General features: G+C 43.1%; 1 protein-coding gene across 1 annotated transcript in view; it reads left to right on the top strand.

The window, feature by feature from the left end:
• Window positions 1-9,910: 9,910 nt before the first annotated feature.
• MDFIC2 (MyoD family inhibitor domain containing 2) overlaps window positions 9,911-24,232 on the top strand; it is a gene marked incomplete at its 3' end in the record, with an annotated part of 39,924 nt that continues 25,602 nt past the window's right edge. Inside the window, exons 1-2 of the mRNA XM_083602535.1 lie at window positions 9,911-9,998; window positions 10,850-10,940. Coding sequence (XP_083458661.1) covers window positions 10,850-10,940 — 91 coding nt within the window. The 5' untranslated portion in view covers window positions 9,911-9,998. The remainder of the gene's footprint in view (window positions 9,999-10,849; window positions 10,941-24,232) is intronic.

The raw sequence follows: 24,232 nt of genomic DNA, 5'->3' as shown, positions 1-24,232 counted from the left end.
AATGCTACATGGTGACATGGCTTTATTCCAGAGGGCGGCTGCTGCAAGGTCCACCGCTGCCATCATTTGAAAAGTGGGTCAAAAGTGGGTATAAAAACTCACTTCGCTCCTGAAAGTGCCCCTCCCCTAAACACTTGATTTTGGCACAGCCTTCGTTTCAAACAGTTGCAGATTTCTGGGCTGTATTTGGCGCTTGATATCCATTATGGCTCCTCATTAAATGGTGTACATCTGCAACATACTAAAATAATGCTTAAAAGTGGATGTAAGATACCCGTGGCACATGCTGAAGTGACTGGAAGACCCATTTTCCGTGGACAACGCTGCACTGTAGCAGTGACTAAAGCAGACCATGGACCTCAGTATTGGAAAGTATGGAAATAATAATAAAATCATAGAATGATATAATGGTAGAGTCGGAAGGAACCCTGAGGGTCATCTAGTCCAACATCCTGCAATGCTGAAAATGCACAACTAAAGCATCCATCACAGACAACCACCCAACCTCTGCTTAAAAACCTTCAAGGAAGCAGAACTCACCACCCTCCAAGGGAGTACATTCAAGTGTCAAACAGCTCTTACCACCAGAAAATTCTCCCTGATGTTTAGTCAGAATCTCCTTTCTTGTAAGTTGAAGCCATTGGTTCAGGTCCTACCATCTGGAGTAGGATTAAACAAGCTTGTTCCCTCTTCCACGTGACAGCCCTTGGGATATCTGAAGATGGCTTTCATATCTCCTCTCAGTCTCCTCTTTTCCAGGCTAAAGATACCCAGCTCCTTCAACCATTCCTTATAAGGCTTGGTTTCCAGACCCTTGATCATTTTGGTTGCCTTCATCTGCACCCGTTCCAGCTTGTCAATATCCTTCTTAAACTGTGGTACCCAGAAATGGGTACACAGTATCCCAGGTGTGGTCTGACCAAGGTAGAATAGAACAAGGACTATTGAACAGGACCAAGGCAGAATAGAACAGGACTATTGTTTTCAGCAGTCACGAAATTAAAAGACGCCTGCTTCCTGGGAGAAAAGCAATGACAAACCTAGACAGCATCTTAAAAAGCAGAGACATCACCTTGCCAACAAAGGTCCGTAGAGTTAAAGCTATGGTTTTCCCAGTAGTGATGTATGGAAGTGAGAGCTGGACCATAAAGAAGGCTGATCACCAAAGAATTGATGCTTTTGAATTATGGTGCTAGAGGAGACTCTTGAGAGTCCCATGGACTGCAAGAAGATCAAACCTATCCATTCTTAAGGAAATCAGCCCTGAGTGCTCACTGGAAGCACAGATCATGAAGCTGAGGCTCCAATACTTTGGCCACCTCATGAGAAGAGAAGACTCCCTGGAAAAGACCCTGATGTTGGGAAAGATGGAGGGCACAAGGAGAAGGGGACGACAGAGGACGAGATGGTTGGACGGTGTTCTTGAAGCTACTAACATGAGTTTGACCAAACTGCGGGAGGTAGTGGAAGACAGGAGTGCCTGGCGTGCTCTGGTCCATGGGGTCATGAAGAGTCGGACACGACTAAACGACTAAACAACAAAAATGTTTTCTTTAACAGCTGCTTCCCCCATCCCTCCCATGGTGGCAGGAGAAGGTTGATAGCTGCCAGCTATCAAAGCCACAGCATGCCCGGCTCCATGTTTGCCATCCTCCACCCTCTGAACATTGGAGGGCTAAAACCCCTCAAAAACAAAACAAATCAACGCCCCCCAAAGTGCCTCAGCCCCTAGGAGTTGGCACTTATACTGTTGATTCATCCTAAGCTTTTCGAAGATGGGACCCACATTTGCTGCCTTCAGCCTGTAGGGTCCTCACCTGTTCTCCAAGATTTCCCAAAGATTATAGACAAAGGTACCTTTTGGGGCAGCTGTACCTTACAGGGTCTGAGTTTTCCTGTTTGTCCATTTCTTTGTTTAATGAGTGTGTGCACTTTTTCGGATATTGGGAAGAATTGTGTATAATAATGTGCCATTACAAAAAATTTTAACCTGGCAGTTTACCTTTCTGGATACATGGGAAGAATATCAGATTTCACAAAGAAATCTGGAGTTTTTTAAATGTAGGAATAAGTAAGATTCTTGTTTCGCCTGCAAAGAGTTAAATAAAACTATGCCATCTTCCTGCTAATAATAATAATAATGTGCTTTCTATTGAAATTTGTTCTTTGCATCTTTCCCCCCTTCTCCTTCTCGACATAAGTGTTGGTGTGTATCACTGATAGGAGGTATAAGTTTGCTAGGGCAATTACCCATTACTGTTGAGTAGCTGAGTAGTCCCTTGGGCAAACTCATGCATAATTTGTTTGTGCATAAGATACTGTTAGAGGAGCTGAGGCTGCAGTGACTCCTTCCCTCCTGCTTATGTCAGGGTGGAGGAGGAGGAAATATTATAAGCTTTTCTTCCTTAGCTCCCATGCAGTGCTTCACCTGTTAATTGAACTTAACACTATTTCTCCTTGGCCTTTGTTTCATACACCCTCCTGCACAGAGATATTCTTGTGGCAAGAAGGGTGAAGCTGACAAAGAAGAGCACTAGGGAGGGGAAATATAACACTTTCATCCCTATAAGATACATCGTGGTCATCAGGTCTTGAAGCATCAACAGGACATCCCTTTAATTGATTCATTCTGTGTCCCTCTATCTGCATATCCTTGTTATCTTAGCTAAACACTGTGGTCCTCTAAGGTTGCCTTCTCTGTGTGGATGTGCAATGAGGCTTGGATTAGCCTGGATTGGTTTAGTTTATAATCAGAATGTAAAATAATTACAAATGTCTTTTTTTAAAAAAACAACAACCCAGCAGCAACTTGCCCTTTAGTGTTTGGCATTTTACCATCACCTCTCAGGTTCCTGCTTCCTTATCTATAACTCAATTCTTTCTCACCCTTTCTTTCAGATAGCAGGCTCTTTCTCACTCTGTTCAGCTTGCAGTTCTAAACACCAGACTCAGCTTGGTTTGTGTGGCCAAATATATTAGCATTTCAATGCAGCTCTTTCTCCTTCTGCTGCCCTGAATCTGATGTTTTGTTTTGCAAAAGGTTGTTTGTAAATAAATAAATAGTTTGCAAATATTTCTTTTTCAAAATATGCTTTTTTATTAAATTTTCTGTTTTACAATTTCAGATAAACATTGTACATACTTAAGATATCAATGACTTCCCTTCTTCTCTTTCCATGGTTCATTTTACATATCTTATATCCCTGCATATTTTACAAAAAACTATACCAATCAGTTTTCCATTATTACATCCATCAAAACTTATTTACACTGTTGAATTTATCTTAATGCTGCCAGCGTTTTCAGCTGTGCACAATTATTTTCCATATATTCAATAAACGTTTTCCAATCTTCTTTAACCGTATGTTCTCTTATTCTATATGTTAAGCCTGCAAGCTGTGAATATTCTGTCAACTTAAGTTGCCAATCTTCTTTGGTTGGGACCTCGCTCATTTTCCAATTTTGGGCTAACAAAACACAGGCTTCAGCTGACCTTTTCTTAGTTTGCAAATATTTCTAGGTAAGGATGCCTGGAAAGTATTTATGGTAACCATGTTACAATACTACACCCTCTGAAGCTGCAAACAAGAGAGCAAATGTGGGATATCTCTGAAGCACCCAGAACCAAAGTGAAGACCTCTGAAATTATTCAAGGTGCTTTGCTGATTCAGACATTAAAAACATGCAGACAGTAACAGCATCCATGTGTTAGGTTGGTGCATGTAGCACCTACTCAGTACAGATTGGAGCAGGGCCATATTTTTGGCTCTACATTCAGTATCAGGTCTTCTTTTTTTAATCAACCACTTGTTGTATGCGGTTGTATATATAGAAGGTAACTTGTGTGGTCCTCCTTGTATGTAGGAGTTCCAGGCAACTGGGACACCTGCACAACCAAGTGTCCCAATAATGCAGAGCCTGTATCTGTGAGCTAGAATGCTTGTGCTGATGGAAGAATTGCCATAATGCCATTATATATCATTTATACATTTGGAATAGTGCCTGCATGTGGAGTTGTAATTTAGGAGTAAAGGGAAGATGACTAAGGCTGCAATACTAAGCCCACTTTAGGGGATAAGCACCATTGTGCTGGGACGTGGGTGGCGCTGTGGGTTAAACCACAGAGCCTAGGACTTGCCAATCAGAAGGTCGGCGGTTCGAATCCCCGCAATGGGGTGAGCTCCCGTTGCTCGGTCCCTGCTCCTGCCAACCTAGCAGTTTGAAAGCACGTCAAAGTGCAAGTAGATAAATAGGTACTGCTCCGGCGGGAAGGTAAACGGCGTTTCAGTGAGCTGCTCTGGTTTGCCAGAAGCGGCTTAGTCATGTTGGCCACATGACCCGGAAGCTGTACGCCGACTCCCTCGGCCAATAAAGCGAGATGAGCGCCGCAACCCCAAAGTCGGCCACGACTGGACCTAATGGCCAGGGGTCCCTTTACCTTTACCATTGTGCTATACATCCTTAGGGCTATAAAGCTGTGCACGAAATATCAGGAAGGAAGCTCCATTGAACTCAAGGGAGACCTAATATCTGCCTCACAAACTAATGTAATTATCATTTGGATTTTGCACTTTTTTTTTTACACAGTCGTTTGTTCAATAAATGTATGAGAATGCATTAAACATCAAATTTTTATGACTTGTTGACAGGCGCACCTAACCATCTTTGTATGAAAGATCTTGCAGTATCTTGGCTGCAGACATTTTGGAAGGTGCAGATTGGTCTTTCAGAACCAACATGACACCTGAGGTCATTTTGGTCAGTTTGAGCAAGAAAACTGCTATTGGAGTAGATTTGTAACAATGCATTAAACTTGAATTTGGAGGCTTACTAAAGATGGCACTTGATAAGGGTAATGGAATTACAATGAACCACAGTGACTGCTTTGAGGAAGAGCTCTGTGGTAGGGCACATGCTTTGCACCCAGAAGGTCCATGTTTAATCCAGGGTATCTCTAGGTAGGATTCAGAAAGATCCTTGTCTGAAGCTACAGAGTACAACTGACAAGTAAGTGTTGACCAAGAGTAGACAATGCAATGCCGTCCAGATGCTGTTGGATTCCAACTCCCACCAGTCCCAGCCAGCATGGCCAATGATCAGAGGTGATCTGGAGGGCCCCACATTGGTGACCACCAGTGGAGACATTTCTCAAATAATATATATATTTTTAAATCGTATTTTCAATTTTCAAAAGTTTACAAATGCATGCCTTACAATCACATACTTTCAATCCAAATGCATATTAGACTTCCCTCCCCCCTTTTGTAGTTTCTTGTCTTATTTAAATTTTTAACACTGCATTTTCCACTTTACTCTGTTTTTTAGTTATTCTACCATTTATCTCGATAATGATTTTAACTGCTTGGTTTAAGCTAACCCTACTAATGCAGTTACTTGCATACCATAATTTTTCAGATATTCCACAAATGTTCCCCAATCTTTAATAACCCCCCTCCTTGGTTACTTGTTGTTGTTTAGTCATTTAGTTGTGTCCGACTCTTCGTGACCCCATGGACCAGAGCATGCCAGGCACTCCTGTCTTCCACTGCCTCCCGCAGTTTGCTCAAACTCATGTTGGTAGCTTCGAGAACACTATCCAACCATCTCGTCCTCTGTCGTCCCCTTCTCCTTGTGCCCTTAAACTTTCCCAACATCAGGGTCTTTTCCAGGGAGTCTTCTCTTCTCATGAGGTGGCCAAAGTACTGGAGCCTCAGCTTCACGATCTGTCCTTCCAGTGAGCACTCAGGGCTGATTTCCTTAAGAATGGATAGGTTTGATTACTTGGCTACTTACTACATTTCGGCACAAGTCATCAGTTTAATCAGCCACTCTTCCTTGGTTGGTTTCTCTTCAGATCATATAAATCTTTCACCACTCCTCAGATAATATTGACAAGTCAGCATGCTCATCTCTGATCAAGTTCTGGATGGTCACTGTCGTCGTCGTCCCCTCCCCCCCACCAATAGCTCAGCCATAATTCTGCAGCAGCACCTTCAGGTTCAACAGGTTGATGATAGGACAGACAAGATGCCCATGGAGAAGAGAGAACAGGAAAGGTCCAGCTTTATTTCTGCTCAACTGTTGTGTAATTGTCCCACCTTACCTTTGTTATGATGATACTGACTACATAATGTGCTGCAGGAACGACGTTTGACTGAAGAAAAAAGTTATTGCAAACCACTTTCTCCGCATCAGTAATAGAACTCAGAACAAACATGAGCCTTGGGAATAAATTGGAAAACACAATTTGCTGTTAAGTCATTGATCGAGAAGTAGAGTAGTGTTTCCTCTTTGGAAGTTAATCAGACACTCAAAAGGAGTACTCTGGGAAGCTCTTCAAAATGTATGTGCAAAGATAGCTGCCCCACCCCACCTCAAGCACATTATCAATATATTTTAACTCTGAATTTCCATTAATTATTAAAAGATATTCAGACAAGCCAAGCAGATATTCTAAAATGCACACTTCAAATATTTCCCACCTAAAATAAAAAAAGCTTGAAAAATGGATGGTGCTGTCCATTAGGAGGCTGCTTCCATGGACCAGGAATATTGATGGCAAGAGTACTAATGATTGGGATTTTGGACTTCGATTGCTAGGATTGTGCTGTTCCACAAGCAGAATGTACCAGAAAATGGTACCGCAAAGCAGATGCTGTGCTTGGGATTTCAACTCAGTTGCTGCATGCATGGAACAAGGTCCACTTAAGCAATGGGACTTCCTTTACTCCCCCCTCCATGTGTCCTATATATCTGTTTTGGAGGGTTGGTGGGAAACCCATAACATGGTGTGCTTTGTTTTGTTTTGTTTTGTTTTGTTTTGTGTGTGTGTGTAGAAGGAGGAGGAAGGGGGGAATGTCTCAGAGAAGGAAAGCAGAGGGTAAAGTACACATGCGCCAGAGATTCATGCATACAACACTTAATGATAATTCAGCGCTACATCTGAACCAGGCCAAAGTCTGCTTCTAGATGCTCTGTAAGATACCACATCCTTGAGGGAGGAAAGAAGGGACCTGTTTCTATTCCTGTGCTCCATTTTCACCTGGTAGAAGAGCATAGGATCAGTCATTTGCCTTAATCCTAAACACATTTACTTGGAATTATTGATCTAAATAGAACTTAATTCCCAGTAGTTGTGCTTAGGATCAGGTTATTATCTAACTTGGCTATAATCCATCAACTCAGTCTAGCTCACTTGAGCAGTCGCTGGTCCAGTGGTAAGTCGGGTTACGAACTTAATTCGTTCCAGAGGTCCATTCTTAACCCGAAACCGTTCTTAACCTGAGGCACGCTTTAGCTAATGGGGCCTCCCGCTGCCACCACCGTGCGATTTCCGTTCTCATCTTGGGGCAAAGTTCGTAACCCAAGGTACTACTTCTGGGTTAGCGGAGTCTGTAACCTGAAGTGTTTGTAACCCGAAGCATTTGTAACCCGAGGTACCACTGTACTGGGCAAGGAAAGAATGAGAGAGCGAGAAACTACAAGTATCCTGCAGGGACTTATATTACTACAGGCTTGAGTTTGCACAAATTGTTCCCATGTCAAAAATGATATGAAATAAAAATTCAGCTGCTCTAATGTTTTCACCACACACACACACACACACACACACACACACACACACTTCACTACTAACCAGAGATGGTAGGTTGCCCATGAAGTTATAGAAAGAAAGAAATAATGCACACATACACACATAGCAAAAACATTTTTTCCCTGCGAGTGAGAATGACATGTGATGCGAGAGTAGAAGCAGCTTCTGTCATAACAAAAGGAATATGTTATTATTTATTGGACAAACATGAGTGCATGGATCTGGGATTATAATATTGGGCGGCAAATGCCATACAGGATTTTATAAATATTGCAGGAAGATAACACTGAATTTATTCTACGATAAATAGTTCCAAAACTCACATCTTGCAAAGGAGAATTGGTACTTGCTTTCTGTTTGGCTGCACTTGATCCAGCTCCCGCTGAATTTCAAACAAGGTGTAAGAGCAGTCCACTATATATGACCTTGAACCTGACCTTCAAAGAGTCATCACAGATCACAAGAGACTAGCCTAATGCAAGCAGGAGGAGAAGGGGAAGAAACTGGACAATAGATAGTTAGATGCAACATATTGGACTCTGCTGCTGAAGCAGAATAGTTTTTTGTAAGCAGCCAAACATTATTATAACTGGAACCTGTTAAGTCTCATTTAATTTTCAGCTTTAATTTTTTATTTTTAAATCATTTATTTATTTATTCATTCATTGAATTTATATACCTCCTTATACCCGGGGGTTTCAGGGCAGTTCACAGAATAAAGCCCCCAGCCAATTTACCTACATCCATAAGATGAACCACGATTGGCTAGATTTCGATGCAGTTGTTCAGTAAGAAGGAAACCCATTGCTGGCTTCCAGTTTTCTGTCCAGAGTGCAATAGGTATGGGTTGAATATGCTAATTGGATTTAATAGAGCTGAGACAAAAGGCTTTTTGCTTGGATAATTCTTGAAATGCAAAAGGTGTGCTTTCAACCTCCACAACTCCAATATTGTCTACTATTATTATTATTATTATTATTACTACTACTACTACTATTATTCTTTTGTCAAAGGTGCAGAGACTAGAAAGAAGTGAGAGGAGAAAAGCACCACAAAGCTAGTTTTTAAGGCCACTTGTGCAGCCCCCTAAACTAGCCCACAGAATTCAGGAAAGTCCTTGAGCTGTGGGGGTAAAAGAACCATCCCATCTGCAACCATTGAGAAGCTCTCCAACCAGACTGCTTAGATGGACTCTCTGTAAGCCCCTTCCTGCTCATGTGACTGACAATGGTTCCATCCAAGCCCCACCCCCATCTGCCTTCTTGACCAGTAGGGCTGCCTTTCTTAGAAACAAACTCCAGCTGCTTCGGTAAACTCAAACATGAACAGCTTTATTGAAGTATAGTAGACAGGGAACCCTGCTTTCTCTTAGGCTGGAGAAACCCAGCCAGATGGACAAGGTATTATTATTATTATTATTATTATTATTATTATTATTATTATTATTAGCCCCCAAGCCCACATTGGCTTCCTCCTCCCACACACTTCTACAGGAAGTTCCCCTTTCAAGCACTTCCTCTCAAAACAGGAACTAACTGTATACACACCTTTAGTCATACTGGCTGCATGGAAGGCTTGCAGATAATCCAGGTCCAGCCTTGATTTCAGTGGTGTCATGCAAATATACAACAGCTTGATACTTGACTTGATCAGGACCTTTGTTTTTCAGATAGCTGTTCAAAGAAATATCACCCATTTCATTTACTTTTATTTTTTACTCTGTGAAAACAGGAGTTTCCAGATGTTGCTGAACAGGAGCCTCCAGATGTTGCTGAACCATGACCCCCCAACTGCATGGTCAATAGTCAAGGATGATGGGAATCGTAGTCCAGCATTCTCAAGGAGGGCCACAGCTTCCACGAGTGGTCAACAACGTTCAGATTGGGCACAGCTGATCACGTGTCTCTTCCTTTATACAGAATCACTGCCAGATGAATTGCAGTTTTTGGTCTGTACTGTTCTTAGCGTTGTAATGTAGTTTCTTCAAAAACCCAACTTTTTAACTAGAAAAGATTGTTTTTTTAAAAAAAATCATTTTAGCACGAAGTTGGCTGATTCTGGCTGCAAGTCAAATCTGACACTACACAGCAGAGGAAAGAGAGACTGCCGTGCTCATCTTTTTAGTTTTGTCAGTGTAAGGGAATGCTGGACATTACACAACCTGGGAGGCTGCAGACTAAGCAAAGGCTCCTGGACCTCATTATCTTCACCTCTTTTGCTTGGAATGTACAAGTAATCCTATGGCAATGGTTGAGCTAATTGGACTCTGAGAGGATGAAAATCAATTAGAAGAAGACTGGACAGCCCAGTGTTATTGTTTTTTCCTAGCTATCCGTGGAGGTAAACTACAACAGGAAATCCAGATAATACTCAGCAGGCTAATGTACACACATAACACTCCCAGGTACTGTAATTTTTCATGCTTTGGGGGCTGGTGATTTTCATTAGGAGAGATAAATGGCTGGGGATGGTAGTAAAGAAAATTTTGGTTACACTTTAGCTGAACTTCTCTTTATTGATATTTATTTGTGAGCAGCTTAATAGCTTGCTTTATTGCTGTTTAGAATCACATTAAGCAGGCAGAGGGGTACATCCTACCCAAGCACGGCATATCTGCGTGCTGTAATTTACTCGTAAGTATTATTAATACAACTCAACGTGAAATTGATAGGAGTGCCATCGAAGAACGCATGTAATATTAATAAAGCGCTGCGAAAAGGCATATTGGTTTAATGCAAGAGATGTTACAGCATACAGCATCTTTAGAAAAATAAGGGGAAATGTGCTTTATTTAACATGGCACAAACGTCTTAGTATATAAATATAGAGAATGGGAAAAACCCACCCAAAGCTAAATTCTTTAAAGGCTGCAATCCTGTATGCACATACCTGAAAGTCAGTCCCATTGAACTCATTGGAACTTACTTCTGAGTAGACATGCAGAAATAAGGTTGTGTTGTACAGCTGCCATCCTAAACACAGTTGTTAGGGAGGAGACTATACTGAACTGAGTGGGACATACTTACTTCTGAGTAGACATGCTTAGGATTACACTGCACATTGCATGGATTGTCGTGGGATATAATTAAGTCTTTAGTCCTATACCTGCATACCGAAGAGCAAGCACTGCAGAGCTCAGTGGGACTTTTGAGTAGAGAAATCTCTGAGGCATAAAGTGTTTTAACTTTGCTGGGATTGTTTCCACCATGTTCAAACTTCAAACTTACTGATACTATCTTACTTCCTGCCATGTAGATGTCAGAAGCAGAGACAGACAAAGCGAAAATTAGAACAACACCGAGCTTTGAAAATGACCAGCAAAATACTTCAACGTTGTTGAAAGAAGGTGAGTTGTACTGTTTATCACTGGAAATACTTCCTAATAACAGTAATACTCCACAACAGAGTCTAATTCAACAGTGGTTAACTCCTAACTCCACAGCAGTGGCAATTGCATTTTGCTTATTCTGGGGTTTGGCCTAAAGTTTAGAGAGTCCTGTTTTTCAGTAATCAAATTTTTCATCCTGAGTAAAAAAATAAATAAGGAACGTTTCAGGTGCCCCATTGGAAGTGGGCCTAGTTTCTAGATATAGTGATATGAATGTTAGCCATAGGTGCCACCCATCAGTCAAAATGAATTTTTGAAGCATCTGACATAAAGTAAGGATGCAGGAAAGAGAAATGCTATCTGCGAAATTATGCTTGGCAAAAGTTTATGGCTGGAATGCAAATAATGACATTAAAAGATTTAATGGAAGATGGCTGCATGTCTTGGTGGCATTTGGTTTGCTGTTGCTCAGATTCATTTGAAAAATACATTAGAATTAGAAGGAGCAAAGGAGAAGAACATGTTTTGTCTCAAAAATACGCAATGTTTCGACATAGCTGCATGTTGTTCTCACATCTGCATGATAATGGAAACAACAGAGTTTTAAACTGTGGCTGCCAAAAGACTAACACATTTAGTCTGAGAGGATGACAGCGCTATCCTGGTTGTAAACTGCAGGCAGCAGCATTGAACGTCCATGGTGCACATAGTATGAAAACGTCTTTTGTCTATGAAAAGTAATGCCATGATGTATTTATTTATTTCCAGTATGCAGGGCCGGATTTAGCTTTGATGAGGCCCTAAGCTACTGAAGGTAGTGGGGTCCTTTATATAGCAGATGGGGCCCATTACTTACATCATAGGAGCCTACACAATACAAAATACTGTTGCAGTATGTTGGCTTTATTGGTTTTTTATCTTATATTTTGGAAATGTACATCTAGGTGTTTTTTCCTTTGAAATTTTTCAAGAGAGTGGGGCCCTAAGCTATAGCTTGTTTAGCTTATATGTAAATCCGGCACTGCCAGAATGTATAGACTGCCTTTCACCGTAGACAAAGTCTAGTCTTCAAAATGCTACAGGTCTCTCTTGTTTTTGCTACAGTGGCATTAGCACAATTACTCCTGTGCAATAGGTATACTAACTAAGAGAGCAACTCCCATTATCTTTGCTACTGGAGGGGGAATAGCATTTGGTGGAGGGGCCTGCCCACCGGCAGGGGACTCCACCACTGTAGGGGCTTTCACTGTGCCAATGGGAAGTGCAGCACATGGGAATCTGCTGCTGATGGTGCCCCAAAACAGGTCAGTAAGGTTATAATATTGAACTAAGACCTGGGAGACCAGGGTTCAGATCTCCACTCAGCCATAAAGCTCACAAATTAACCTTTGGTCAGCCATTGTTTGCCAGCCTAACCTACCACACAGGTAGTTGTGGAGGTGTAGAATCATGTGTGCCACCTTGAACTCCTTTGAACTGTTGGTCCCCCACCCTTGATGAATGTATTAGCATTGCAGATCAGAGTGGTCATCAGTAACACGTAGCTGTTTTCAGTTTGCTTAGTTTGTAACATGAAATGTGCAGTGTACCACCTCTGGGTACCAGAGTTTCTTACCTGGAAGGTTTTCCTGGACGCCTAATCCTAGGCGAACAGAGGCTGATTTGGGCTTATTGGTCTTGAAACACATATGACTTGTTTTAGGAACATACTGAATAAGAGATTGGTCCATCCAGATCTTCAGGGTTTCAGATAGGGGATGTATCCAGGCCTACAAGGAGATGCTGGTGATTGGAACTGGGACTATCTGCATAAACGGCAGGTGCTCCACCTCTAAGCTTTGGCTGTTCCCATAGTTCTGTGGTGTGATGGGAAAGGGAGATGTAGTTCTGGCTTCTCTATAGACAGCAAGCTACCAGTCATCAATGTGAAGGCAGGGATAGAACCAGACGATTTGGGGCACTGGGTGTGTTAGGAAGCAACTAGCAGAAAGATGAACAGGATTCCCCTCTCTGCTGCCCCAATGTTTTATTAATGGTTTTTATGTTTATTTATTTGTGCTCCACACCACTTAAAAATATTAGTTTTCAGGTCTCTCAGCAAAAAGAGTGAGTTGCATAGTAGAACCTGATCCTGTCTGCAAAAGCAAGAAAGCAGTATGTTCTTTTAGCATCCAGTTTTAAAGGAAAGTTATTTTTATTCCTGGTTTTGTATTGATTACTTGTGCCTTCTAAAAACAACAACCGTGAACCACACAGTGGAAGAAATATGCCATAAAGATATGGAGTAGTAGCTCTCTTTATATAGTGCCTTGCGCCCTCAGAGCTTCCAAAACATTTTGCAAAATAATACGTTATGTGCTGCAAGTGCCATCATTGTGTGCACTAGTAAGAGGTTGTGATCTTTATAATGTATCCATTAAGTGTTTATTGGCTATAAGGTCATAACCCGCTTCATTCGTGGAGGAAATGCTGAGCCGAAGACAGAGCCATGCACTTTTTGAGGAGGTTGTTTGATATTTGATTCCAGTAGCATCAGCCCCTGGAAGAAGAAGGAGAAGGAGAAGGAGCCACAAATGTAGGACACGATCCAGCCAAGGTTAAGCCCTTTGAATTCCCATCGGCACAAGCTGTTGTTGCTGGAAGGGCAGATTTTAAATGGGGGAAATTATAGAGACTAGGTGTTTTGCAGTCCGTCTCCTAACAAAGCACTGGCATGTGTTATTCCAGGAGCAAGCAAAGTGTTCCCTTCCAGATGTTGTAGGAATACAACTACCATAAACCCCAGCTACCACGACCAATGGCCAGGGATTATGGAGGTTGTAGTCCAACCACACATGGAAGGCACCCCTGTGCTATTTTAAAGGAGGACACGCAGTAGAAAATTTAGGAGGACCAGTAGCGTTGGGATTTTTACATATGAACACCAGAAGCTATCTTATCATTGGCCCACCTAGCTCAATAAGACAATGACTCTTTCCCAGCCGTACGGGGAGATTCTGGGGATTGAACCTGTGACTTTCTACATGCGATGCAGATGCTCTGCCACTGGGCTATGACCCTTCCTGACAAAATGTGGTGACCTGTGGACACTGTTGGAGCTTTTTGGAAAGAATGTGTGTGCATGCAGCCAGTCATTCAGAGGAAAGAGCCGGGTCTTTCCCCCGTTTTAAACCAGCTTGCTTTCTTAGTTAACTGAAGTTTGGAGCAGAGATGTATTTTAGCAAAAGATTGCTAGTGGCAGAGTTACTTATTCATGGGGGCATCAGGTAAAATATTTAAACCACAAGTTGTGTAACCTTAGGTGACTCCTCTCCACTTTAAAGAGCAGGGCAAAATGTGACCGAAAAGTGATGATGCCAATCCCAGAGGGCTAAAATCTCTGGAAGATGCCTTGTCAGCTTCGGGCCTATGATCAAGTGAATTAATCAATGCAACCCTTCCTTTAAGTTGTAAAAAAGCAGATTTAAAGACTCCCTTCCAGTGGGCACAGAGTCTATCAAATGTAGCATACTTCCAGCTTGCTGCTATTAATTGCAGTTTTATAAGCTGAGTGGCTCTTGAACTCTGCAATGCAATCTCCTGGGAAGGGAAGGATTTCAAATGCACTCAGAGAAACAATGTTACAGTAACTAGGGAGGTGTAGGAAATGCTGTCCAGCCTGATAACGTCCCAATACTGGCTGTCTATTTTAAATAATGTTTCATTCTTAAAACTCTTTTCACTCCATCTAACTCTCACTGACTCCTGCTCACCTAGCAGTTTGAAAGCACGTCAAAGTGCAAGTAGATAAATAGGTACCACTCCGGCGGGAAGGTAAACGGTGTTTCCGTGCACTGCTCTGGTTTGCCAGAAGCGGCTTAATCATGCTGGCCACATGAACCGGAAGCTGCATGCCGGCTCCTTTGGCCAATAAAGCGAGAAGAACGTCGCAACCGGTCAGGGGTCCCTTTATCTTTACCTTTAACACTCACTGAACAGCTCAAGAATTACAGCATGGGTAGGGAACCATCAGGACTCTCCCCAGGCTGCACTTTCTCCTCAGCTACCTCTTTTGTGCTTTTGTATGGCTGGAACATGCATTGGATGTGAGGAATTCAAATATGCTACTATTTATGTGATTGGAGAACATTTAGCTTGTTAAGTCTATGTCTGATGAAGCAGCATATAAACTGCTGCCAGAAAATCAAAATAACAATAATCTTACCTTCTGAAAATGTCAAGTAATGCTAAACAACAACAACAACAACTTCAAGTACTTGGCAATCATTTTTAATGATTTCTATGCAATTTTACACACAATTTATTTACCAAGCAAAACTAAATTATATTAATCTGACCAAAAAATCTTTCGAATACCTAAGTCATGTTACAACTTCATCGCACCCCTCCATTTGGGAATTTGAAAGTTGAATAATTCAACATGCCCTACTGTCACATGCCCCCTCAATTTGTTCTGGGCTTCTCCCCAACCACCTTGAGCAGATTGGTGGAGGGTGGGAGCGCATGGGCGTAAGGCAAGCAGAGACAAAGCAGAAGTTCTGTTGCACAAATAGAAATCCCTACACTTGCTTTGTTGGTTATACAGCCCGTTAGGTTCTTGTGTTTCCTTTTTCTTTCCGTTTCCCAGGCTGTGAGCTAAACTACATCCGATGCTAAATTTGTCTCCTTTGTGTGTGTGTGTGGTTTTTTTAGAAATGCAAAAAGGCCACCGTAGTGCCTCCCCCCTCCCCACTCCTGATCAGGTTCAGTGCTCCAGGGTACAGATGGGGATATGGCCAGCCCACTTGCCATGGTCCCTATGAAAATCTTCCAGACCCTGGGACCAGACTCCCCTTCTTTGTGGCTAGGAATCAGTGGGAGGGGGGATTCTACTGGGAACATGTCTGCAAGGAGTGCGCATGGCCACTACCCCTCTGGCCCAAAGACAACTCAAGACTTCCCCGCACCATAGGAACAAGCCTCTGCTAGCAATGACTGGGCCCTTTTTAAATGATATGCATTACGTAGTGATACACATCTCAGCTACTGAGATGGAGCTGTAGCTCCTATGTAAGGCTCAGTCCTGAAAGGAACTGCTTCTGAAGCAATATCTGGGCTCTCTTCTCATGCCTGAGCCTTGCATGGAGCTGTCCAGTGTGCTTTTCTCTGGCCTTGCCTCATCTCAGCTTCCATCAAAACACCATCTAAGCTCCCATTTTCAAAAACATTTGGCCCTTTCCAAATCTTTAACCTTCCTTAGTATTCTTGCCATTTCCAGCAGAACAAGGAACCAGAGGAGGCCTGAAATAACTAATCTTCCCAGTAGAATATTTCTGTTGCAACTGAGGATTTCACACAGGTTCCCTGATAATACCTGTTACCACTTTTTTAAAATGGTAGGCTTGGATAGTAAGATATGGGAGGAAGTTTGGAGAAGGAAATTTTCTCCTCCTGGCCACATTTTGAAATATTCTTCACATGCATAGCAGTAGTAGTTAGGATGACACTTAGCTGACCTCCCATCACCAGCATTGCTGAGGCCTACTGGGAGGAGCCAGGGACGCGAGTGGTGCTGTGGTCTAAACCACTGAGCCTCTTGGGTTTCCCAATCAGAAGGTTGGTGGTTCAAATACCCGCAGTGGGGGGAGCTCCCATTGCTCTGTCCCAGCTCCTGCTACCCTAGCAGTTTGAAAGCACACCAGTGCAAGGAGATAAATAGGTACCACTGTGGCGGGAAGGTAAAAGGCTTTTCAGTGTGCTCTGGTTTCTACCAAGGTGTTCCATTGTGCCAGAAGCAGTTTAGTCCTGCTGGCCACATGACCCGGGAAGCTGTCTGTGGACAAACGCCGGCTCCCTTGGCCTGAAAAGCGAGATGAGTGCTGCAACCCCATAGTTGCCTTTGACTGGACTTCACTGTCCAGGGGTTGTTTACCTTTTACCTTACTGGAAGGAAGATGGGGAGGTCAGAGTGGCGACAATGCCACTGACTGCTACTGTACTCCGACATAGCTGCACCCCATTCCACATCATTCAGAAGACACTTTTAGGAGGCTTGTGGGGCAGGGAAGGAGATTAAAAACATCTCTCTGTACACTTATCAAGCTGTAGTACTTAGAAGATGATACACTGCAACTAAGTGAAGGATCAACCAACATTTACAGACACGGTATTTTCAGAATTGGCAGAGATGAGGCTTAAAAGTTGGGTTTTTTTCTTTTCAGGATGGGAAATTGGGATGAAATAGACCACACACCACTATGGGAGCAATGTGTGATTCAAAGCTGCTGATGCTACTATTGTTGTTGTTGTTATTTTGTCACTTTTGACGTGGAAGCATCCCAAAGCAACTTGTGATCTAAGAAGAGAAACAGCAAGTAAACAAATATAGGGACAAAAGTAAAAGAAGAACCTGAAATTGACACACACACACACACACACAGAGAGAGAGAGAGAGAGAGAGAGAGAGAGAGAGAGAGAGAGAGAGAGAGAGGAGATCTAACCAATTCCACTAAAAAGACAAGGGAAGTAGTAGTTGGGTGTTTCGGGCTTCTCTGGCCAATTTTTTTTCTTAAAGGCCTCATGGCTGACAATGCATCTTTGTACTAATTACTAGCACAAATTAGACTTCACTTCAGCTTTGCTGGAAAATCCCTGCAAGCAGTTTGAATAGGAAGGGGAACACTTTCTTTCGACGTTGATGGAATGGCTCAGGTGCCAAGTTTCTTCTGCTAGATTCCAGAGATTACTTAGTGGAGACAGGAACACAACTTAGCAGTGTTGCCGCATCTATAATTAAGAGGTAAATTTGTAGCCTGGCTTCTTATATTATTTAATCATGAATTACTCTCTAGACTATAAATAATAAAGATGATATTAATCTCTTACCATTAAAACAAACCAGTCTGAAATAAAACTCCTGTGTGTTTGTGTTGTGTGAGAGTGAACTTTTGCATCAGACTCCGACTCTGACTCAGTCCAAATCTAACCAAACGCAGGTGAGGTTGCACCATCATGCCCACCACATGGTGGTGGTAAAGCCTCTCCTCCTCCAAGAGGGGAGGTGTTGTGGGCGGGATGCGATTTCTGTGTCACACAGGGGGCGTTACGCCCCCTGCCCCACTCACCTGGCTGGTGCACCACGCCCACAGGTAAGCGCCCAACCGGGTGGCTTGGAGGGGGTGTGGTTTGCAGTTTAACTTACTGCTTCACCAGCCATTCCACCTCATTTTCCGCCTTCTCGTCGCAAGTCACCCACCCTCCACTCCCTTAGAGCTTAGGGCTTAGTTTTCCTCTTGGCCTTGCTATGGACCTTAGGTTGGTCGCCCAGGGGGCCTGGTAGGAATTTTTCCAATTAGCATTAGGCCTTTTGGTTTTTTCGCCTACCTCATAGCAATCGTCACAACTTTCTTGGTATTGGCGGTTAGGTTAGGCATTGGAATGTGTTGATCGTGTGTGGAAGGGCTAGGTGTGGCCATCGCCTACCCCTTCAAATTTGGGTATTCCGTTAAAGGAATCCGGCGGTCGTGGATCCTGTCCGATGCCTGTGTGGTGGGGGGCCATGGCACGACCCTCGGTGACATCAGGGGAGAGCTTATAGTTGTATTAGCATCAACAGGCTTCTGTTGAATAAACCCCCTTTGGGCTCACCCCTCTCCCAGTGGGTGGAGTCAATCTGTCGTGGTCCAATGCCTAAGCCAATACCTTCTCACTTGCTGTAATCAATAAAGTTGTGGCCTTTTCAGTGGCGTAGTGTGGGTTGTCAGCACCCGGGGCAAGGCAAGTAATTTGCGCCCCCTAACCCGTGGATTTGCACCCCCTAACCCGTGGATTTGCCCTAACCCCAGATGTTGCGCCCGGTGCGGCCGGCCCCCCCTGCACCCCCCACGCTACGCCACTGGGCCTTTTCTTGCCCATTAACCTTATACTCTGTGTTTGTGTGTCTTCATTCCACAAAGCGGGGATCGGGTCCTCGAACCACAAATAAAACTTACTTCTCTGGCACTGTTGCACCTGCAAGTAGCAATCCAGCAGAGCTTTTTTCAGTGGTACATGGCCTTTTGTCATCTAGCTAAAAGAGCACTGTTCTGACACCCTGGGAGGCCTACTGTAACAACTTTGTGAGGCCTAAAACCACTCAGATTCAGACAGAGCTGGATGCCACAGTTAGAGCTAGCCATATGGCTGAATGGGTGAGTCCAGGGAGGGACTGAATGGAGAAGAGGGAGCTACCATCTGTCTTGAATGAGGCAGTGGTGTGTTCTCTCCTTAAGATGACTTCCCAGGATATTAACAACTTCTTCCCCTCCTCCTCCTCCTCCTCCTTCCATATAACCTGTCCACCTCACTGGGTTACCCCAGCCACTCTGGGTGACTTCTAATAAAATACAAAGGGATAAAACAAAACATCAAACCACACTGAAATGTGGCTGCTCGTAAGGGAATGCAGCTGATAAATGTTCCCTGCCCCTGCACTGCAGAGAACCATAGCTGTACTTTTGCTGGTCTGTGCCCAAAGTTGGGGGACAGCCTATCGAGTACAGTACAGTTCACTGTTGTTGTGCAAAGCCCGCCTGTGCTTATAATTTGGCAGCAACTGAAGTCCTGGCTTGACTTATGCACTACTTTCCATATGTTCCTGCCTGGGCGTTGTAATACGCTTTATACCGGAGAAAATTACATTCACAAAATAGGTGCAGCAGTAGAACCCAGGAGTGCGCACTTTCTCACAGGCTGCTAGGAGCCATGCCCCAGAAGGGACCTCTGGTAGGGCTGTGATGCACTAGTTTTTAACCATCATATCTTAAAGTACAACCATGTAAAAATAAATAAAGTTGAAAACTAAGCAGTGGTTTTCCAGTATGACGCAGCAGCATTGCTTGAATTAGGCCAATTTACCACTTATGATAGCAGTAATGGGACTAAAAGCCAATAAAAGTGGTCTGTTCGTTCAGAGATTGGCTTTTATGGCTTACTCCAAATATTATCAAGCGAATCAAAAGCTGTCATCATAGTGTCTAAAAAGCCTTCATACCTTGTAAGCAAACAGTGTGACTTTGACAAATAATCATTAATATGCCTGCGTGACGCCAAAGCCAAGAAGAAGGAATAAAGGGAAAACCTGATATTTCACTTTACGTAAGTCATTAAAATAATTTTAACTAGATTTCAAATGAAACAGTTTTATGCGTAAAATGACTTAATTTGTACCTTTCCGTCCCATTGTATATAATACTCAGACAGTGGAAAATGTCTGGGTCCCAGAGCAACAAAATGGGTACTTCGATATCCCTTATAGTATCGCTGCCAATTCTGGAAAACGCAGCAGGCACTACTGACAGAGCCCTTTCACAGTGACAATGCAGCATAAACAATATTAATGCTTGAAGTTTTGTACCTTGCAGATAGTGGCTGTGACAGGGAGAATTGCAGGCACACCCCTTCCTCTTTGCTGCTTAGGGACAGCAATGTCTTCCCCCAATACCCTTCCTCTGCTTATTTTCCCAAGTACCTACATTCTTCATTCTTCCTTCCCTATTAGGGATGGAAAGATGTGTCCATTTTCATTCCTTCACTTCCTCCTCCCCTTCACACACACTTCATCCCTTCCCTTCTCAAGTTTTGGGGGCTTCACCAGTCAGCTTCGTTTTGTTTCAGTTTGAGGGGGACTGCTGTGGAATTTTGGAATCTTAGGAAGTCTCTAATCTGCCCCCAAATGTCCTGTTAATGGTACAATTTGACTCGGAAATGTGAGCACCTTCGCCACTTCCCTCCAATTAGCCTTAAATATATATATATATATATATATATATATATATATATATATATATATATTTGCATTTTCAAAACCAAGCAATTATCCTTGTAATTCAGGGTATGCAGAGAGCCGATGCGCTCTTCTCCTTCCATTGTTCCACTGCGCATTACTTTCCTCAGATTTCTCCATCAGCTGAAGTTTTGACACTAATGTAATACTTGAAAATATTTTCCATTTTTCATATTGATATTTTTGACCCGTGCGCTCTGCATTTATTAATGGCAAGTTCCCTTCCTCAAGACATTGTGATAATGGACTGAGAGATATATGCTTGTTATCCTTAAAAGAACTGCCAACTTTAATGGATGAGAAAAATCTGAATATGAGGGGTTTGGAGTTTGGCAACACAACCTTTTTCATAGTTTCATTGCCCCCCTCCCCAGTTTCCCAAATCGTTTTGTTGACGCTAAATTCAAACATTGCTATAGGGAGGGAAGGAGAACTTTCAGCTCCAGGTGTTGCAAGACTCCAGTTCCTATCATCCCTGAGCTGGCTGTGAGCTGGACCTGGCAGCCATTTAAATTTCCCACAATGCCATGGACTGGCACTATGTCAGGGGCATAGTTTAGAAATGTAAATGGCTGACACAAACACCAGATACTGGATTGGCTTCAAGGCAAATCCCAGTACTGGTAGAACTGGCTGGGGTTTGGGGGCCTGGCAGTTGCCAGAGGCTGGTATTGAGAGTGGGCTCCATAGCTGTGTGAGCTCAGAATGGGATAATACCATCTCTGGTTCCCTGAGCTCATTGGAAGGAGGGAGACCTACAGATGTGTGAAAAAATTGTCCTAAATAAGCTAATTTTAAGTACATGCACATGATCCTATATATGTTTGCTGCTTCCTCTTTTAGCTGCTTATTCATATTATAATTTGCTAGAATACAAGAAGCTTTACAAATAAATAATTGCAGCAAGTGATTAAGGAAGCAGTTTGAACCAGGTCCCCACCAGTGCCATGTACACATGTTCTCTCCTTCCTTTCTCTCCAACAAATAGATGTTTTAAGTAGTTTTAATAGTATCCCTTTAATATTGCCATCAAAATTCACCAGAGTTCAAGAGCAGAGCAAATTTACATCTGTTTAAATAATGGACTTGACATTGATATTACATCACAGCTATTTTAAATATAATCATTCTTCATAACACCACCTTCCATGTCACTGCTCGCAAAGAAAGGGCTTGATCCTGCTTCCATCAAAGTCAACAGCAAATCCCCCCCTTTCGCTTCATCAAGAAAGGGATTGAGCACTAAATGTGAGATGCAAAACTGGCCTTGCGTTGACTCTTTGGGCTTGACATTGTTCACTGATGCACTCAGCGATGTTAATTCCCTCCACTTCAAGAATTACTGGATGGATTTCTATGCTTTGTATTATTTAGCCATTGAATCAAATGATCACTATGGTCTTTCTTCCGTCCGTAAAAACACGCGAAGCCACATATATTATTGAGATTCTCTGGGGAGGAAAGGCTAATCGAATGCAGAGCTTTGTGTTTGCTGGACTTGGGGTGGATTATTCTGGTGCCGTTCCGATGCCCTGTTTCCTGGACTGCCTCTCGCTTCAGACTTGGCAGCGGCAGAAATAAAGGCATGACACCAAGTCTATGGAGCAGCAGCAGCAGCAGCAGAGGCAGCTGCAAACATGTGGGGTGGGAGCCATAGAAGAGTGGTGCAAAACTCTATTCACACAGTGAAGCTTTCCTCTTTCCTCCCTCCTGAGTACCTGTAGCTGAGCTGAGGGGCAAGGGAGACTCTAGTCTAGGGGAATGGGGAAATCAGAATGATTTAACAGGGCTGCCTTGCACAAGCACAAGTGCTTGCTTGTACATGCAAGGCATCTTTGAGACCAAGCCAGTGGCAGCAGGAACAGGGTTTTCCAGAAGCACAGATGCTTCTTCTGCCCACTCCTGGCTTTTTGCTGCTCTCCTTCTCCCGGCTGTTCTGAAGTCTTCAGCAGGGTTCTTATCAACACACAGGAAGCAGAAACTTGAGAATCCTGTTTTACTCACCATTCCTAGGTTGCCCCTTTTCTTATATCGACTGTGCAAGATAGATGTAGAGCTTGTTGCTATGAATCACACGGAGAGTTCACATAGGCTGTGATTCAGAGAAGTCAGTTGTGTGCAAGAGAACTCTGCTTGTTGAGTGAGGGGGATGTAGGAGTGAAAATACAGACATTTCTATGTGCGTACATGATTTCCTTTGTTTCTTCAGATGCACTGAATCATAGAATTGTAGAGTTGGAAGAGACCCTGAGGATCATCTAGTCAAACACTTTACAATGCAGGGATCTCATGTAAATAACTTTTGAATTGCAACCAAGAGTAAGAATTGAAGGGCCACCACTCAGTGGCTAAACATCTGAAGAAGGACCAGCATTCCAGCAGGTAGGGGCTCTGTCTGGAAACCCAGAGAGCTCCTGCCAGTTTGTGTAGACAATACCAAGCCAGAAGGACCAAGAGCCTGACTCAGTATAAAGCTTCTCCTTATGTTTCTTGTGTCTCAACTTGATTATACTGGGGGGGGGGGGGAATCATGTCAGAGGCTAATTCAGATTTCTAAGAAGGGGTGGTGATACCTGACTGTTAAGCAGCATGTCTTAAAATGTGCACCCTAGTCTCACACACTTTGCTCTTTTTAATATGGAAAAAAAAATTCAGTAGCTGGCACTGATGAGCTGAGATTACCAATTTTGCACATGATGTTTTAGAATTTATTTCCATTCCTCCATCAGAAACACCTGGTCTTGTGCTTATTTAGGAAACCATTTAGCTTGGATGGTGGAGGGGGGGAATGTCTCAAGTGCTCAAATGGAATGGAATGGAATGGTGGTTATCAGAATGAAGGATGTGAGGTACCTTGCTCTCTGTGCTGGCTTGGTGATTTTGTTGCACCTGTGGTTTGTTCTTTTTGCCATTATTTGGAAAAGTAATCAGGCAGGCACCACCAGTCCCTGTTTATGACTTTGGCTCCATGCAAATTAATCCAGTTATAGGACCCCAAAATGTTGTTTTTCTCAGTCTGGAATCATTATCCACTGGATACTTTCAGTCCAGGTTGGTTCTAGATTTTGCTGTCCACATGGATAGGTGTGGTTAATACACATTTGAAAACCCTTCTCTGATTAGGTAATCCACACCTTTTTCTCCCTGCACATGTTGCAGGTGAATGAAGAAGGAAGTGGCGATTGTGATCTTGGTAGACGCCCACCCACAACACCATTGGGCAGGTGTGGAGACCTGACAGGACCATCTGCTATCAAATGGACACATTATGGAGTAATGCAGAACCAATCTGCTGTCTGCTTTCATTTTTGAAATAAACGAGCTTCTTATGAAGCACTTTCAGGGGCAAAAAAATACGCAGTGGATCTAGATTGTGTATATAGAAAAATCAGCCTCCATTGATTCTAGAACAAAACATGCGTATGCAGCCTTCAGCACCCCACAGTATTCAAGTCAGCCACTAGTTTAGAACCATTCTGGCTCAATTCATTTTGTGCTTGCAAAGACA

Source organism: Podarcis filfolensis (genome assembly GCF_964270895.1).
Source record: "Podarcis filfolensis genome assembly, chromosome: 2".
NCBI classification, from domain to species: Eukaryota; Metazoa; Chordata; class Lepidosauria; order Squamata; family Lacertidae; genus Podarcis; species Podarcis filfolensis.
This window is presented reverse-complemented; position numbering and strand designations above follow the sequence as displayed.